Here is a 20,844-nt window from a genome sequence, read left to right on the forward strand (position 1 = left end):
CATGGTCGTAAATTTATGTTTGCGATTTATGTTTGAAATTTATGTCTTTAAGCAAGAGTGCAAAATTGGACAAGGAAAATGATCCCAGTCACGCTAGTAACCAGGCTAGGTAAGACCGGATGTCTTCTGGGATGATTTTTAAAGTTGGTCCTTCGCCAGTCGGTAAGCTTAATGCTGAGGACTGTGGTTCAGAGCCCACGTTAAGCTTTAGGCCCAGTTCATATAAACCCATAATAGGTAAAAGGAGACTTTAATATATATATATATATATATATATATATATATATATATATATATATATAATAAAAAAAAATAAATAAAATCCAGAAAACCCAATACTAAAAAATAATCTATATAATATTAATAATATAAAATAGTAAAGTTTATTTTAGATTATGTTGTTTTATGGACATTTAATTAGTGTCATAATTTATCAAGCAACTGGTAATTTAAATATAGTTTAGGCTTATATAAATATTTACTTAAACATGAAGATTACCATAATATTTACCATTCTTTACCCAAATTTATATTATATATCATATTAAAATCTTAATGTTTTATGATATCAAATTATTATTTAATTAGCTCTTTTAGTTTTTTTATTTTCTTTGTTGGTTTACGCCAAAATAGCGATCCGTTAATTTATATATTAGCTTACGCGATAGTATTAATTATATGGAAACAATCAGTCTAAACTATTCTATTACAAATGGTACGCAGGCAATAGGTTAGATGACCATTTCTGACAAACTACTTTATGGCAATTCTACATATTTAATTTATCCGGAATTAAAGTTCTTTCTGAAAAAATGGATTGTTGTTTTGGTTGCACTGGACGGTTTGTATGCGTTAGCTGTTGTATATACATTATTTTAATAATTGTTAATGTTATAATTAAATATTCTAATGTATATTGATGGTGTGGGGGTCCCTAATGTAATTAGACATCCGTGAAAACTTCACAAAAGTTGTATATTTTCCTCCCAAGGCGGTAACCAAACAGTATAGTTTGACCATCGGTAATTTGGTCACAGCATAAGACTATTCTAATATAAGTACTTAATATTTTATGTAATTATCAGTTTAATTATTTAACTATGTCTAAATTAATTATGTCTAAAGTGTAAATAATGTAATACCAAGGTAAATAACACTGTCCATAACATTTGAGGTTAAGTTTCATTTGTTTTGTTTATTGTGTATGTGAGTCCCTAATACGTGTATTCTTTTTTCGGTTACCAAGTTATATGAAAAATTATATTTAATATAATATAATTGGTTTAATCTTGCAAGTGAACATGAAGTTAGCGTATATTTCTACCATATATTCTCAAAATATAAAGAAAAAATGTTCAGGTTTTCAACAACGGTCAATCAAATTCCATCATGGTTTTATTATAAAAAGCCAATATCAAATATTAATTTTCTTGCACATCAAATAGTTCGATGGGCTATACTGCATCAGAGCAACTGACACATATTTGATGAAAGATATTGTCAAGTTATTATAGCCTGGTATTTTTGTGTTATGACAAACAGAAGATTCAAGCACTTCGAACAATACTTATTTACAGATGATTTATATACCTAGATGTTGTCACTGATGTCAAGTGAACTAAAAGAAATTAAGAAGAACTCTAGTTAGTCATACTCTAGTCTAAACATAAATTTTATAAAGCACTTAATGAAGTACTGCGGATCCAGTAGAGTTTGTAATGCTATATTAAAATCAAAATAACTTCAAAATTACAATTTGAGCATTCTATCGGAGACACCTCCTTTCACAGAGTTATTAGAAGTTCAAGAAAATCAAACATTCATCATCAAATGTATATAATTTAAACCTTTTTTTGATGTTATAGTTACTATCAACTATGCAAAATAAATATTTTGGTAACCAGGTCAAATACATTTGCATCTCTATTTTAAAATTACCATCATAAAATTTTTCAAAGGGTACTTAATTTCAGTAATACTATTCTCATAGTTCCTAGATGGCGATTGTGCTATTACTGAGTATTCTTTAGAGTTATTACTTGCACATTTCATGGTTAGTGTTTCTAGAATACTTTATCACTTAAATTCTATAAAAGTTCTTTCTATTCTTTTTAAAATTATTATTTTAATTATAGTCTCTACCGGCGCATCGATTCTGGACAGATATAAGTTATTTGCCTTGATAAATCTCAGTTCAATTTTTTTCACTTTTCTTTCTTTCTGTTGGTAGCAGAAAATCAATTTTTAATCCGTGAAATATAAGACCAAAAAATTCAAACCTTGAAATGTGGAAATGATGGTTAATAAGGGTAAATGACGTCAATGTTTCGTAGCGTTTCTGATTGGTGTTTGACTTAACATAGCAAATGTTGTGTTTTAATTTATAGTAATTAATTAAAAATATTAATAATCCCACCTTTAATTTTAAAACAAATGTAGTATGAATATTTTTTCAATAGTATTTTGTTATTATAAATAAATATTTTTGTAATTCGTTATCACAGTCATCTAGCCTATTATGATGGCTCTATTGTTGTTCAAACTTAAAAAAAAAGATAACATGCATTGTATTTCATTAGACGTTATTGAACCGTCTTCATTAAAATAACAATAATGATAATATAGAGGTTTGTGACTTGTAACGTGCATTTTACCAAAACAATAACCGACATGACGCATCCATTGTTTATTTTGAATTAGGTTAGTAGAGATACGAAAAATATATAATAGCAACAATGCTCACCTTCCCCTTTTTGGAGTTGTTTTGAATTAGACTAGATTTGCCATCAATCAGAATGTTGTCATTGATAAAGACCACGTCGCACGGGCTCGGAGGCCTAGCCTCCAGGTTTCTGATCAGTTCGTCTTCTTCTAGGGCTCCTTGAATCTCCTTGAAATTGGCCAGGAGCACGCTCTCAGAAAGTATCTTGATACCAGATTCGTCAGGCTGAAAATATGAGAAAAGTAAGAACAACAGTTTGTGGGTATCTTCAGGTATACGAATATAAATATGTATTGATATAAATATACATATGAATATAAATTGTCTATATATTAATCGGCTTAGCGAAGATTTTGCCTCTCTTTATGAGCAAAACTGGGCCACCCGGAGGCGTGAAATTTGGCACAAAAGTTTATACCGGGGAGGAATTTTTAGGCCTAAAATGTTTGTATAATATGCGCTGTAGTATGTGAAATAAATTGGAATAAAACGAAATACCTAATTAAGCAACAAGGAATCGGTGACACAAAGTATATAGTCTATTCAAAGTTATTTTGTACATACATCATCTAAATTTGTGACATCAAAACGTCGCAATGTTGCCGCATCAACTCTGAGTTTAGTTCAGTTTGGCTTTGACATTCAAAAAAATTCCAATTTAAATAAAATTATTGAACAAAAATTATATCAAATAAAATGTATTTTAACATTATAAAAAACTACAGTTAATTATACAGCCACAATAGTTATAACCTCCTATCACTATTACTTTCAAGAATTTTACATACGTCTGACAACCGGACGACTTTGACTGGCTCGTTTTCGTGTTCGAACTAATCAGACAGCATTGTGTCTATTTTTAACTAGAATACAATGAGTAGGAAAATATTGTCTGATTTTATAACGAATTTACAAATTGCGGCAGGCAATACACTAAACATCTTGATGACGTATGTACAAAAAAAACTTTGGATAAACTATATAAACAAAAAACTCTGACCGACGCCCTGCCAGTTCTACCTCTTATACGGTAGATTATTCGTCGTTTCTATAGTATGTAAATCAACTATGGACACGTAACTTTTAAAATCAAAATCTGGAAATGTTGAATTGAATGACAAATCATTAAAATTTACATTTGAAATGATATTGAATGGAAAGTAAGTGTGTTGTAACATTATTAAACAAAATTAGTTAATTTTAAGCAATGTTATTTAAGATTTTGTATTACTTTCGGTTATTCCCGTATTGTTGGAACTATTAAAAAGTCATGACAAGTTCGACAGAAAACGATTAAGAACAGTATGATTATATGTACGTAAAATTATATTTTTCTGTAGAGAGAACAAATTTATGTGTCCGATACTGGAAGGTATATACAACTGTAAAAGATTAACAAAGATAATAACAAGAACATAACAAATAAGTTCTTAGTACAGGTATATGTTTCTGGGTACATAGCATATCATGGTAGTAGAGGTAATTCTAAAGTTCTAAAGATCTGTACATTTTAGTGGTATTAACTTTTGATTCATTTCAGGTTTCTTTAGTAAGTGTTTTTCTTAACGAAGCACTAACCGAATATTGCTGGTAATAAATAAGTTGATTTGTGCATCAAGAGCTACAGAATGTTGCTAAAAAATATTATAAACATAATTATAATTCACAATTTATTGATGAGTTATTAGTTCCCACATGGGCCATAAAACAAAGTAGAAAGCAATAGACAAATAAAAGCCATAGAAGGTAAATTAAGGATGAACTGTATGCAAGGGTAAGATTGAAAAATGGAATAAATAAGCAAAGAACGATGCAACTTTATTTTAAAAAATTAGGTAAAGAAATTATTCGTTTAGCCGACCTGGTGTATTTATTGTTTTTGCAATATATATTTTAGGTGAGATATATGGATTTAGGGAAAAGAATGAATACATAAATGAAGTAATGAAAATATGCAGCACTTAAAATGAAACTAACTATATAATTTACATAGATGGAACACATAGGATAAATAGAAGAAATAATAATTATTAATACTAAATTTGTTCATTCATTTGTTCATATTTTCAAGCATTGATAAATATTAAGGAATTTAATAAGATATGTGACTGTATGACATTTTATTGTTTGAACTTGTAAATCTTGAATTAACAAGATGCAATAACAATTATAACCTAGTATAAGTATTTAAGAAGTTCAAAAAACTATAAGGCCTTTATTATTACAGTCTTTTAGGTTATAAAGCATCCACTATCCTAGATTTTATTCCTATTGTATTTTAATTCATTTAATTAATCAGTCAATCAAACAATGAACTTTAAAGGACCTGCCAAAATAATAATTTTTCAAAATAGACAGTTACCATGTTTTATATTGATATAATACAAGTTATATTCAAAAAAGCAGAATAACCTGAACGTTATCAACACTTTCTTTTACTTTCCCGAATGAACATTCACGCAATTAAATTATTTACCGAGTAATTGAGATAAAAGGTGCTTCTTTAACTATAATTTTTTATCGATAGCTCATATTGGTATAATTAAATCATCTGAAGCATATTTTTATGATTTATTTGCTATTAATTATCTTAAAATCAATAAGTATATTTGGTATTGATTTATTGTCGATATAATTCATTTGTCCAGATCTTAATGGTGTTATATCTATTAGGATTTATATGCCATATTTATTAAGACTTAATAGAGCTTGAAGATTAAAACGTTTATTTATCAGTAAGTGTCTTTATTATTTTTTAAAATGTTTTAAATGACATCCATATTTAGTTGCTCAAAGATATTCCATATTGACTACTAGTTAGTAAATATAAACTACCGTTCAAAAGTCTGGAAGCACCCTATTTTTAGTTGACATAAATAACGACGACCACAAATATTTAAACATGTTAGTATCAGAGGTTATTGCTTTTATGACCGTGCTTATAACAATAATCAACAAAATTACTAGTTTCTTATCAATTATCTCTTTTTTAAAGGCACACGTTTTATGACTACAAAGGTACACCGCCAATTGTTGATTTCTTACAATTGATGATTCTAGTAATTGTTTTGTATTGAATGTAATCTAATTTTTTTAAAAATTGTATTAAGTATCGAGTCATAAGTCTATTGACTTTTCAGGATCTAATCTTTTAAACATGAGTTTATAGTAAAAACTATTAGTTCAGTATTCAGGGTATTTTATAATGTTCATGTAACAGTTACAATACTTCATAAGCCCCTAAAATGCCAAAGGGGAAACAGATTTCTTTAGAACATTGGAGTGCTATCTGTACTATTGCAACAAAAATCACAATTTCATTCAAATGTGTGCATGAAATTCTTATACAAAATGAGCTACTGGATTCCTCCAGTAGCTCGTTTCTCGAACGGAAGAGATTTGGATCTCCCAAATTTAGGACAATGTAGGAAGATAAGTAATTTTTTTGTATTTCGTTACAAAATGTTGTTTAATTTCGTCTCAAATTATTACAACTTTAAACGAACATGAGATGAGAACATTCAGGACATGAGAACAATGAAATATAAGAAAAGCTAGTTTCAGCTATAACTGTAAAGTGGAGTTTATTGTCTAATGGCCAGAGGGGATGCGTAGCATCCAAAACACCGAAACTAAGACACTGGACTTGAATTAAGTTAATAAAAAGAAGGAATAAAATTTGTGCGGAAGTAATTAAAAATAAGGGTGGCCATTTTGATGAGGTCAACATTAAACGAAATTAATTTAATTTTTTAATTTGTATTAAATATATTTAACTATCTTTAATTAAATGTTAGTATAAGGCTTATAAGGTTATAAGATACGATTCAGTGTAAAAAATCATAATTTAACTGTTTTACCTTACTTTTAGAAAACTATGGAACGATAGTATCTAGATAATAATAAAGTCTACGCTCAACAAAAGAAGACCTTACTAGTACTCGTGAAATTTAAAGCATTATAGCCTAAAACTAGAAATCTATGAATAAGACCTTCACAAGTCTGCGATTATGTTCCAGTATACCTATTTTTTTGCTTTTCTTGTACACGAGTTTTGAGACCAGTAAACATTATTTGCCAAAGGCTTTTGTTTACTTTTTTAGTATCCAATGTTTTTAGAGGCATATAGTAATTATACTCAAGAGAAATATGAAAAATATGTTGTGGCAGGTGATTCCTCAGTAGCTTAAGGACAGTGAGGTTAGTGTCAAAGACAAAAAATCAGCGGAAGACCTAAAATGCATAAACACGGAGAAGCTCAAACCAAACTACATAATCATGGGATGAAACAATGAAGAAAAACGAATGTAATAAAACTCGCGAGCAGTAAATTAAAAAATTGTGAAAACACATGGAAAAGCATAAATGGGGGACCTTAGACGTCCAAATCGCGTCAAAATAAAACATAACAGGTCAAATGAAAAGTCCCCGTCCTAACACATAGATGACGCTACTAGAATTAAATCCATATGTTTTTTAGTTAGCCCCAAGCCTCAAAAGATGCGTGTATAATTTGACAGCTGTCGGATCTGAACTTTTGTTATTGTGAAAAAAATGGATAAAAAGGAATTTCGCGTGTTGATAAAATATTGCATTTTGAAAGGAAAAAATACAGTTGAAGCAAAAACTTGGCTTGAAATGCCAAGTTTCCGGACACTGCCCCAGGAAAATTAACCAATCAATCAACAAAATTGAACGCAGTGAACGCCCAAAAGAGGTTGTTACTCTAAAAATATCAAGTGAACGTGTACATCATATCATTCACGAATATTTGGGTATAAGAAAGTTCTGTGCAAAGCGCGAGCTCACTTTTGACCTAAAACAACGACGAGTTGATGATTCGGAGCAGTGTTTGAAAATGATTAAGCGCAATAAACCCAATTTTTTGCGTCGATATGTGACAATGGATGAAACAAGGCTCCATCATTTCATTGCGAAGTCCAATCGACAGTCATCCGAGTGGACTGCTCACGATGAACCCGCTCAAAAGCGTGGGAAAAGGCAACAGTCGGCTGGCAAGGTTATGGCGTCTGTATTTTGGGATGCACATGGAATAATTTTCAATGACTACCTTGAAAAAGGAAGGACCATCAACTGCGACTATTACGTGGCCTTATTGCACAGTTTGAAGGACGAAATCGCCGAAAAACGGCCGCATTTGAAGAAAAAGAAAGTGCTGTTTCACCAAGAAGACCATGCACCGTGTCAAAAATCCATGAATTGGGCTTCGAATTGCTTCCTCATCCACCGCATTCTCCAGATCTGGATCCAGCGACTATTTCCTGTTCTCAGATATCAAAAGAATGCTCGCTGGGGAAATTTTCGTCGAATGAAGAGGTGATCGACGAAATTGAGGACTATTTTGAAGCAAAGGACAAATCGTACCACAAAATAGTATCGTACCCCATTGAAGGGAATTATGTTGAATAAAAAAAATATTTTGCCAAAAAAATGTTGTGACCTGTTATGTCAGGCTCATATTATTTTGTCCATCCCTTTCATTTTCAAACTTGGAAAAATATCGCTTCCAAACGTTCATGTTGGATTTTTAATGGATATCCATGTTCAAATTACTGTAAAAAACAAATTGCTCTCGCAGCAAAATAAAAAAAGAAAACCGTTTTCGATGAAACCAAATTGCAAATTAACGTGAACAAGTTCAAACGGTGTACGTACCGTTGCGACAAGTTCAAGGTTAGTAACGCGACCATCGACTTGCGTACCTAGAGGTGCGATTAGTTGTGTTTGCGAAACCGTTTGACGGAAAAGAAAACAATAAACAATTTGACGCTTTCCAGTGTCGGCGCGTTCGCGTAACGTATTCCGATGTGCTGCTGTAGATCGGAGAAAATTTCGAGGCAGGTCAGCCAGTCATTGTTCTGGGAAAATGGGCTTCGTCAAGGAACAATCGCACCACACCAAAACAATCGTGGTCAATAGCATTGTTCCATATTCGCGCTTCGAAATTTATTCGCCTCGTTTTAGCGTTATGATTATTTAACATAGAAAGTAGAAATATTTAGGAGAGGATTCTGAATTAAATTTAAAAGACATACAATAGGTGGCGGAACTTTCTAACAGCAAAATTGTTTTCGCGGGATTGTTATCAAGTGCTGAGTGTCGATATTTTTGAAAGAATAATTATTTTCACCTGAAGGAACATTTTCAACATGTAAGCTTATTTAAGCTGGTGTTACGACTGCTTTATCTGCCCTACACTGGCGTTATACCAACAATAAAAGAAACAATAATTGGAAAATTTTCCGAAGACGGAAGGGAGATTAGATGGCAAAATATATGTCTCTGCCTGGCTTTAGAAAAAGTACAAATTGCAGTCAACCAAATCTACAAATGGATTAGATACTGAAAAATACAGCTTAATAGCTTCAAATTTGTCCATGTTAATTTTGCGTTGCAGCGAACTGGTAAAAACTCAATTATATCACTTGATGAATATCGGATTTCTCAAGCAGAATCGATTAAATACCTCGACATCCATCTCGAGGTTAAATTGGAAACATCATGTAGCCAAAAAGCCGAGCAGATCGGACTCAAAATCAAACAACTGTACTAGTTAGTCGAAAGAGACTCGCAACTTGACCTAAAATCAAAGAGGATTGCAAATATGGAGTTGCATTAAAACACCAAACCAACTAGTAATCCAGCACTGTAAAAAAAGATTTTTACGATTAATTACCAATACTTATCGCTACATAACTAACGAAGAGCTGCACGATAACCTCGAAATAAAATACATTCATGAATTTAACCAAGATTTCGCTTTAAAATATGAAATACGGTTACTAAATCAGCAGTGTTACTAATACAGCAATTTAGAAGCAATATGATTTACTGGATAATGCACAGAAAATCAGACGATTGAAGCGAACCAAACCGCACGAACTTATATAGAGCATAATTGTTACTCTAGCCTAAGTAGTTTAATTTTATTTTTTTTATATAATTTTGAACGAAGCAACTTTTCTTATTGTGAAAAAAAAAATGGATAAAAAGGAATTCCGCGTGTTGATAAAATATTGCTTTTTGAAGGGAAAAAATACAGTTGAAGCAAAAACTTGGCTTGATGCCGAGTTTCCGGACACTGCCACAGGAAAATTAACCATCAAGGATTGGTATGTTAAGTTTAGACGTGGTGAAATGAGTAACGAAGACGGTGAACGCAGTTGACGTCCAAAACAGGTTGTCTCCGAAGAAAATATTTAAAAAATCCACAAAATGATTTTGAATTACCGTAAGTTGAAATTGAATGAAATAGCAGACACTCTAAAGATATCAACTGAAGGTGTACATCATATCATTCACGAATATTTGGGTAAAGCTCTGTGCAATTTTTTTTTTTTTACTACTCTTCGTGAGTCCACAATCTGCCCTATTGGCAATAAGTATTTCTTATGTCTATAATATATATACATGGCATGTAGAAAATCACTTCATTAAGCAATCTTCTGTATAAGATATTATCTTAATTAATTAGTCTTATTCTAATGCTTATTCTAAACTCTACATATGTCCAGTAATCAGATCAGGTGGTGTTAAACGTTTTAGTCTACGCACTTCACTATCACGTCGCATATTTAGCTGATTAGCGAGTACATTGGGATGCACTGACACTCTTTCGAAGTACTTCACACAAACACGTTGGATTACACTCGTTATAGGTTCTAGAGGAATATCGCGTTGTATCACTTTATTTGAAATATAGTACGGAGCATCAACAATGGCACGCAACACCTTATTTTGGAACCGTTGAATGATGGATATATTAGATTTGCTAGCGGTACCCCATAGTTGAATTCCATATGTCCAAATGGGCTTGAGTATAGACTCATACAGCAATACCTTGTTATCTAATGATAACTTGGATATGATAACCCAATGAGCCAATACATTTGATATAATTTTAGTCCTAGTTGTTTCCGTTTAGAGAGTATGTGCTTCTTCCAGGTTAGGCGTCGATCTAAATGCATACCAGGATATTTAACATGCTCTGCTTGGGGGAGTTGACGATGATTGATATTTACTGGTGGACATGTTCTTCTACGCAGGGTAAACGTTATATGCGTGGATTTTGATTCATTGGCTTTAATGCGCCATGTCTTCAACCATAATTGTATTTGCTCCAGGTGGGTTTGTAGGTTTATTGATGCTGTGACTGGATCTTCATGGGATGCTAAGATTGCTGTATCGTCTGCATATGTTGCCACAGTAGTTATTTTTGTGGTGGGCAGATCAGCCGTATACAGAAGATATAGTACTGGACTCAGTACATTACCTTGCGGAACTCCTGAATATATGGGATTTAATTCGGTATGTTCATCGCCTTGATTTACAATAAAATGTCTGTCAGTGAGATACGATTTTAGTAGCTGATAGTCCGGATGAGGGAGAAGTTTCTTTAGTTTAACCTGCAAGCCCGTATGCCATACTTTGTCAAAAGCCTGAGATATGTCTAGGAAAGCACCCGAACAATATCTTTTGGCATTTAGGTCGGCGTTTATTTGGTTTACAAGTCTATGCACTTGTTCTATAGTCCCATGCTTTGCGAAAGCCAAACTGATGTTCTGGAATAATTTTTCTTTTTTCTATTATATAGTTTAGTTTTTTTATGTATAATTTCTCGAAAACTTTCGAGATTATTGGTAATAAACTTATAGGTCGGTAGGATGTCACATCTTCTGGTATTTTTCCTGGTTTAAGTATCATTAATATTTTAGCTACTTTCCAGATACTAGGGAAGTAATTAATTCGTAGCATAGCATTAAATGTATATGTTAATAGTTTTATAGCCTTTTCTGATAGTTCTTTTAAAATTTTGCCAGTAATTAAGTCATAACCAGGAGCATTTTTAATATTAATTTCTCTCATTATTGTATGTTTAACTTTTTTGACCGTTAATTTCTCGTGCGGTAAATCCATTTGAAATGGCGAATCTAGAAAGCTAGTAATTTTATTTTCGTCATCTTTATGTAGCTGAGACTGGAAAGGTTTAAAAACATTTTTTAAGTGTTTTGAGAAAATGTCGGCCTTCTCTTTATTGCTTCTCGCCCAATTATTTTCGCTTGTTTTAATAGGTGGGTTATGCTGCTGGGATCTCCTAAGCTTTTTTGTTGCTTTCCACAACGAATAGTCTGTAGCCTCAGTTGATGTCAAGTTTTCTAGGTATTCTTGAATGCCTTGGTTTTGTTCAATTTGGATTAGATCTCTCAGCTCTTTTATGGCCCTATTAAATTTTCTTTTATTCTCTTCAGTCCTTTGCTGTTGCCAATTTCGTCGTAACTTTCTTTTTTCTGCTATCTTTTTCTGTATTGTACATGATATATGTGTATTTTTTCTTGGAAATGTTTCACTGTTGGGAGTCGCGGAACATGCTGCCTCCTGTATATTTTTTGTAAGATTTATTGCTGCTATTTCTATATCCATTTCAGTTTGTAACGGTAAGTTTAGAGAGATATTTTGGTCTAAGTTTTCTCTAAATGAGGGCCAGTTAGTTCTATTATTGCACAGAGAAGGGGGTTTATCTTTGATGGTAATTTTTGAAGAAATTGTTACTATTATTGGTGAATGATCAGAAGACAGGTCGAAGCATGATTCTGCCTGACACTTTTTTGGATCAATATTTTTTGTAATACAGAAATCTATTGTATCTGGTTTTTTATTTCTGTCTGAAGGCCAATATGTTGGTTCACCAGTAGAGATATGTTGTAAGTTATCTTTCCTTATGGCTTTGAGCAGTTCTCTACCTTTTGAGGTTATTATTATTGAACCCCATATTAAACGTTTTGCATTATAATCTCCTCCTGCTATAAATCTATTACCTAGCGTACTGAAGAATTCTTGAAATTGTTCTGCCTTGTTGTTATGTTTGGGTGGGCAATAAATCGCAGAAATTGTTAATGGTCCATGGGCTTCCTCTATGGTTATACTGGTGGCTTGCAGGTAGTCTTTGCGGAATTTTTCTTTTTCGAAATGCTTTATATCATCTCGAATTATTATGGCTGTACCTCCATGTGCTTTATCATCAGGGTGATTTGTATGATAAAGCTTATATTTAGGAACTTTCAGATAATTCTTGTCCGTAAAGTGTATTTCGAAAACCATCATAACGTCAATATTTTGTTCATTTACGAACATTTTTAGTTCCCTGGCGTGTTGTTGGAGCCCATTGGCATTCCAGACGGCGATTTTGTAGCTATTGGTTTCAGGCATTAGGCAAGTTTGCTTACGACGGTTGTGAGTAGACCAAGCATCGTACTCATTTGATCCATTAGTTTGGCCATCATATTTTCTAATCTTGAGATGTTGCTAATTTCAGTAGGTTGAGATATTGTCTCTCGTTTTTGTGCTGAACCATTTTCAACTATTTGGGCATAAGTTATGTCTGGTTGACTTGTTCTGGTGGGTAGTGGTAGATTGGTAGTAGTGGATTGTTTTTGTTGATGCCTTTTTTCCCTTAAGGCGCTTGACACCTTGTGCATTGTGGTATAATTCTTTTTATATGTGGTGGTTCGCATTTAATAATATTATTTTCCAATTTGGTGATTTCATACACCGCCTTATTATTTCCATTAGGTTTTATGTCTACATAAAACATAGGCAGAGGTTTTTTTGTCGTGTGATGTCGTATATTGTGAATATTTACGACCTCGTGGCCTTTTTCAGCTAGTGCTACCTTGATGGTGTTAAAGTCCGTCCCGTGATGTAATCCTTTTAATACGAATTTAAATGTTCTCTCGGATTTTGGCCTGAATGTATGGTATTGGGTGTTTCTTTCATCTAATTATTTTATAAGAACTTTAAAGTGATCCGCTTCGAACAATTGGATTTTAATTGTTTCATAGCTCACTGTTTTGATTGTGTAGTTCGTAGTAATGGTTTTCAATAAGTCATGGATATTTTTTATTATTCCTACCTTATAGACTGTTATTGGTGGTGGTTTGGGAACAACTTTTTCAGGGCTTGGTTGTATGTTCTCTTCAATTTCTTCCGACAGGTTGCTAAAACTGTTTTTTGTCTCTATCGGTTTCTGCAACCAATAGTCACTGATTCTTGTTTGTTTCCTCGCGATTTCTTCTTCTGGACTTCTCAATCGTTTTTTGTTAATGACTGTAGTCCATTCTGATGGTGGAGTTTGCGTTATTGCTGTTTGTTCTAATCTTATATCAAAGTGTGCAGGTGATTTGGTTGAATCGCTATGGTTTGCCATTTTTTAATTTTTAATATTTTATTTAATTTACTTCCAGAGGATAAAAAAAATAAAATAAATACATTGTTTATTTCACGCACTTCATTTTTCACTTACGTTATTTTAGCACTAGTTTTTTACTATAATACTATAAATGAATTTCAAAAGGACTGTTGTAAAATAAGATGAAATAATTTTAAACACTAATAAAAATGAGATGCCGTCCTTTTGTCTGGTCACACGTATTCACTACACTTTAGGTCCACTGAGAGACGGATAGCCGCATCTGTTATGCGTTTTTAACACTCAATTAAATAACCGTAATAAAATACTGGGTTTTTTTAAAGAAAGGTATCTTTTTATAGCTTGGACCGTATTGAAAATACGTCTTCACCCTACGAAGGTTGGAACTGAACTTCTGTGCAAAATGGGTGCCGTGCAAGCTCATTTTTGACCAAAAACAACGACGAGTTGCTGATTCGGCGCAGTGTTTGAAGATGATCAAGCGTAATAAACCAGAGTTGGACAATGCGTCGAAATGTGACAATGAATGAGACATGGCTCCATCATTTCACTCCGAAGTCCAATCGACAGTCATCCGAGTGGACTGCACATGATGAACCCGCTCCAAAGCGTGGGAAAACATAACAGTCGATTGGTAAAGTTATGGCGTCTGTATTTAGGGATGCGTATGGAATAATTTTGATTGACAACCTTGAAAAAGGAAGGACCAAGATAGCTACTATTACATAGCGTTATTGGACCGTTTGGAGGACTCCGGAGATCTCCGAAAAACGGCCGCATTTAAAGAAAAAGAAAGTGCTGCTTCACCAAGACAATGCACCGTGTCACAAGTCAGTGAAAACGATGGCAAAAATCCATGAATTGGGAATTCGAATTTCTTCCTCATCCACCGTATTCTCCAGATCTGGCCCCCAGCGACTAATTCTTGTTGTCAGATCTCAAAAAAAATGCTCGCTGGGAAGAAATTTTCGTCGAATGAAGGCCTATTTTGAAGCAAAGAACAAATCGTACTACAAAAACGGTATCGAAAAGTTGGAGGGTCGCTATAATCATTGTATCACCCTTGAAGGCTTGAATTATGTTGAATAAAAAAACTAATTTTGCCAAAAAAATGTGTTTTACTATGGTAGACCGGGGACTTTTCAATTGACCTGTTAGGTTCATCGTCAGTTGCGAGTGCTACAGGAGTGTATTAAAATGAACTGAAAAACATTTATTTTCTAATTATCAAAAATATTTTCGGAATTTAATTTATTTTAAAGCTATTAAAATTTAATTATAAATAACTGATTATAGTTAGTTAGAGTGGAGTTAGAGTTGATTATAGAGTGGTTTTGACGTAGATTTACTTTGCCGTAAGTGAAACAAAATTATCTCAGGAGATCAAAATATAATAAAAATGTAAACATTTCCAAGATATTCAATATATATTAGCAATACTGCATAGAAGAATTTAATTCAACCTCAAGCTATGAACTATTATGGACTAGTATTTTCGCTATGATTTCTGGTTTAATTTTTCTCTACTATAGCATGCATTTTCTGGTTGTAGATTTTTTGTTTGCTGCTAGTGTAGCGACTTGAGGCATGTCGAATTTTACATCGTGGAATAACGATCTACAAAATACCCAGAAATATAATCCCAGATGTTGAACACGGGCGGGGTGCCAACCGGAACCCGACAACGAATAGCTGGCGGCAACCCCGAGACGTTTATCTGGGATGTTATTGAAGGGTATTTAGATCATTCAGTGGTCAACCCTTGTTTGGTTTAGACGTGCCACCATCGACTGCCCAAGCCTCGTCAACAGGTAACTCCGCTGCAATCCTTTTTATCATTTGTATTTTTAAATTTTTTTATATTGTCAATAAATAACGGTCACATCATGTAAACACCACTGTTTCATTTCGTTTTACCTCCATTCCCCGAGCCACATCATTTACCCTAAACTAGTAATCGATTGTTCAGTTGTTGTTGCGCTTGAATCGATTGTTCTACATCACACTATTAATGTACAAATATGGTATGCTTCAAATTAGTATTTATTGTAATTATATTGAAAAATAAAACAATCTTACAACTATTAATAATGTTTATTTGATTTTTTCGATTTTGTGGACCACCCTAGTATAATTATTACACATTTAGATTTTTTTATTTAATTTTTTATCATAATAACATATGGATATGGTTTCTTATGCAGCGTTAAAAGCGTTATTATGTTTAAATATTATATTTATCACTGCCACATGCATAGTTATACTTTGTTTAATTTCTTTCCGCTGATGACATTATGTACGACGCATTAAACGACATATGTTTCCTGAATGGTTTTGGTTCACATCGAGGTGCTCTTGAGACAATTTGCCATACTTCTGGCATGTATTACATCGACTTTTATCGCGGTAAACGATCTTTCTGTCATTAAATACTAACACAATTGCAGAATGTACATTAGACTTAGTAATTGAATGTTAATGCTAATGGACACTTAATATCTCTGAGAAATTATTATGCATTTATATTTTGATGATGACGATATATATTGGTGAAAACATGAAGTTTCAGTGTAAATTGTTAAACCGTTAAACAATTTAACGTAACTGTAAAATTCGAGGGTTTTGACATTTCTCTACATAAAATAACAGATTTATTATTATTAAGTTACTTGGTGTATACAGACGCTAATCAGGAAACGTTCGAAACAGCATTTTCGACATTCCTTACTTTCGATCTTTAATTTGAACAATTATGCCGTTGAAGCCCATTAAATACCGATCAAACCGACGGTTGCAATGATTTAAAAGTGGTGGTTTTGATGTCAATAACAAAGAATGGCTTGGAGGACCCAACAGAGACAATGAATGACGAGACTTATTGAACAAAAATCCAGTTCAAACTCTCTCAAAGTACTTTCAGATAGCTTAGCACTTGATGAACCTATTATTTCTAGAGGCTCGCATGTGATGGGGAAGATCCAAATAGAAAGAAAATGGCTACCTGATGAATTGTTGAAAATGTCATTTTGAATCGTTTCAACATCGCGGTTTCACTACTTGCCAGGCAATAAAAGGCCAGTTTTCTGTGATATATAGTGATAATAAAATAATGTGGTAATGAAAATTGTATTTACTATCAGAATACCAAGCGTAAAAAGCCATAAATTAGTCCAAAAGGGCTATCCACATCGATACCGGAAATTTATAATTATAAAGTATTAATGTGCATGATATCAAGGTGTAATGTGTTGCACTGTTGAATTGTTGCAAAAAGATCAACTTTGACGAGCAAGACACAAAGTTCGGAAAGAAACTGCTGTAGCTCGAATGGGAAGTTTTGTCATACCCCTCATACCCATGCTTGAAGGGCATAGCGGTTCAAAATGTTCAAGAAGTGTTCAAACCAACGTCATTCTTTAGATACGGTGTATGTTGATTACTAAAAAGATAAAGAGATAAAGAAAATATCACGGAATCATTTTTTTTGTATTAATTACATCTTATCTTACATTAGATATGCTTAGTACACTTTTAATTTACAATTAATTTATTACCACTGTTCTGTTGCATTAATACACAAGCAAGGCGAGTACGGGATTAATACCTCAGTATGTATGTAGCAAAGGAATTAATAAATTACTTTAAAAAGAAACGTTCAGAATACATGTAAGTACCTGATACAAAAATATAGACAATGATCAAGCACAGACAATGATTTTGGTAAATTTAAATAACCATAATATCGTGGTAAATAAACAAAACTCAAGAAAATCTTGGTAGAAGATTTTACATGATGAAAAAACCAGTAGTTATCGGTTCATAATTCTTCAATCTCTAGTTCAAAGGCTTCTGAATGAGACGCACAACTCTTAATAATTCGTACTTCTTGTTAATCACAATAATTTTCTACAGTACCTATATTTGGTTATCATTAGTTTTGTATTATTTAACAAACCCTGGATTACCAACAAAGTACATATTGGTGATTATACATTATATAATACAAATTCTAAATTGTCATTGCGAAAAAAATTTAAATTCTTAGTTCATATATCTTCAACTGATATATCGGGGACATCCCCCAGACAGTTTCAAATAAACATATAGACTATTTAAAAGTTATTTTGTATATTTGTCATCTAAATTTGTGACGTCAAAACGTCGCAATGTTGCTGCATCAACTTTGAGTTTTAGTTCAGTTTGGCTCTGACATACAACAAACTTCTAATCTAAATAAAATAATTGAACAAAAATGTAATCAAATATAATTTATTTTAAGATTATAGTACATCTAAAAACTACAGTTAATTATACAGCGGCAATAGTTTATAGGTTAGAGTTATAACCTCTTATCACTATTGCTTTCAACGTCTGACAACCGGACGACTTTGACAGACTCATTCGTTTACGCGTTCAAACTAATCAGACAGCATCATGTGTCTCTTTTTAACTAGAATAAAATGAGAACGAAAATATTGTCTGATTCTGATACGAATTTACAAATTGCGGCAGGCAATACATTAAACATCTTGATGATGTATTAAAAACTTAGAATAGACTATATAAACCATTTCAAAACGAATGAAGAGGAAAGGTCTATCTCAAATTCAATGAAATATACTGACGATGTTGACATAACATTCAAATGGCACAATGGCTAAATATTTATCGCCATAGGCATCTGAAAGTATCGTACGGGTATCGGTAAAAGTAAACCAAATACCAGAATAAGCTAGGACTTACTAAAAACAGGAGGATCCAACTAAAAAGGTTTTAGTGTCAACTTTCTGAGATGCAATACATTTTGATCGTGTATTACCACCAGATTCCAGACAAAATAAATAAATCCTATTGTAACCTATGGTTACATTAACTAGCTAAATGGAAAATTCGTAAAAAATATTTATTGAATGACAAAATTTATTGAACAACTTAATGATATTCCATGAAAATATAGCAACTTGAATGCCTATGAAAAACGTAGGAATTGATTAAAATATCGAAGCAACACCTCTACTCGAAATAAAAAACGACTTTACTAAGTACTAAAAGCTTTTCAAATAAATAATTAATCCATATAATCCTTATATTGCGCAAGATTTCTAAATAAATCTAAAAAAACCTTCTCCATATACATTACCTAAATGAGTTTACTTTTGATAAACATTCATTGCTTATTACTCATGTCAAATAATATTATGATGAAACTCACACATTGAAAATAGATAATCTAAAGTAACTATTTTAGGGACGACTCAATGTAATATAAACAAAAACACGCCTCTTACCATCGATATGAGTATCAGGATGTGATTAAAATTAATTAATGTGTTTCTGCTGAATAATAAATGAATGAGAATTGGACTTTTACAGTTAGCTCCATTAATATCGTTCTTTGTGGGATAATGGTTCATATCTAAAAATATACATCATAATGTTATAGCAATGAAGAAATATAACTCAAATAAAATTGTTGATATCTAGTTTTTATGCATTAAAAAAAATTCATATATCAGAGTAATTCGCATCTTATCGTTCTCAAACAATCAACAAGATAATATTATTATATAAACAACATTAATCCATATGGTCTATAAATATCATAAATTAAATTGCCTGAAGCAGTTTTTTAATTCGCAGAAAATATTTTAAAATTTCAGGGAAAATAAGATCAGATTTGATTCTATCGAACATAGGACCTCCTCCTTTTCGCAATCGGTTTAGATGTACATATTGATCGACAAAACTTATTGAACAATATTAAATTCGTGTAATTTGGCCGTTGTAAAATATCCATCAGGATTCATGTAAAATTCAATGTATCTAAACAACATATATCGAAGTATATACCGTTTTTTACGTTAAGCTTTTTTTTTTAATTTAGCTCGCGAGAAGCTATTGCCTGAGATTCTGAGAAAGACCGAGTATCAAATTAAAATTTACATCAGTGATAAGATGAAGTGATGACAGAATAACTAGATTGATGCTTCTATATAAAACTAACAGCTGAATAAAATCGTAGAGAAATCAATTTGCATGTGTGTTTAAATGATTCGATGATTGACGAGACTCACTAACTCTCCAACTGATTGTTATGTAATTCTAGAATAGACTATATAAACCATTTCAAAAGAATGAAGAAGAAAGGTCTATCTCAAATTCAACGAAATATACTGACGATGTTGACATAACATTCAAATGGCACAATGGTTAAATATTTATCGCCTAGGCATCTGAAAGTATCATACGGGTATCGGTAGAAGTAAACCAAACACCAGAATAAGCTAGGACTTACTAAAAAAGGAGGATCTCCAACTAAAAAGGTTTTAGTGTCAATTTTCTGAGATGCAATACATTTTGATCGTGTATTACCACCAAACTCCAGACAAAATAAATAAATCTTATTGTAACTTATGGTTACATTAACTAGCTAAATGGAAAATTCGTAAAAAATATTTATTAAATGACAAAATTTATTGAACAACTTAATGATATTCCATGAAAATATAGCAACTTGAATGTCTATGAAAAACGTAGGAATTGATTAAAATATCGAAGCAACACCTCTACTAATCAAATTTACCAAATATATGTTCGGTATAACTTCTTCTATAAAAAAGTAATGCTTTTTTTAGAATAATCTTTCCGGTTTTGTATTTATGTGTATGTATGTGTGTGTGTGTGTGTGGTGGGGGGGAGTAATAATTATATATGTATAAATTTAAAATTAAACACTAAGAAATTATTCATAAGGAATCAATTGTAAGAACTCTACTTAGTTATAAAATGATTTTAATATTGATTAAAATCCTGTTCATTGTTTATGGCGCATGTTACATTGTATCTAAATATGAGCTAAATTGCTTTTTCTTGTATTTTTTTTGGTTGTTTATTA

The 20,844-nt window shown here is 32.2% G+C and overlaps 1 protein-coding gene and 1 long non-coding RNA gene across 5 annotated transcripts in view; one reads left to right on the top strand and one right to left on the bottom strand.

Moving 5' to 3' along the window:
• Positions 1 to 20,844, bottom strand: part of bif (protein phosphatase 1-binding protein bifocal) — a 75,249-nt gene that overhangs the window by 25,622 nt on the left and 28,783 nt on the right. For all 4 annotated transcript variants that reach the window (XM_076402257.1, XM_076402255.1, XM_076402258.1 and 1 more), the window contains exon 6: positions 2,744 to 2,947. In XM_076402257.1, the coding sequence (XP_076258372.1) occupies positions 2,744 to 2,947 (204 nt within the window). The remainder of the gene's footprint in view (positions 1 to 2,743; positions 2,948 to 20,844) is intronic.
• On the top strand, positions 2,831 to 5,244 carry LOC143195263 (uncharacterized). The gene is made up of 4 exons (XR_013005506.1): positions 2,831 to 2,964; positions 4,063 to 4,201; positions 4,263 to 4,557; positions 4,620 to 5,244. It is a non-coding gene; the product is annotated as an uncharacterized LOC143195263 (long non-coding RNA).

Source organism: Rhynchophorus ferrugineus, unplaced genomic scaffold (assembly GCF_030347505.1).
Source record: "Rhynchophorus ferrugineus isolate W39M unplaced genomic scaffold, kcgeb_rfMv2 rfM4, whole genome shotgun sequence".
NCBI classification, from domain to species: Eukaryota; Metazoa; Arthropoda; class Insecta; order Coleoptera; family Curculionidae; genus Rhynchophorus; species Rhynchophorus ferrugineus.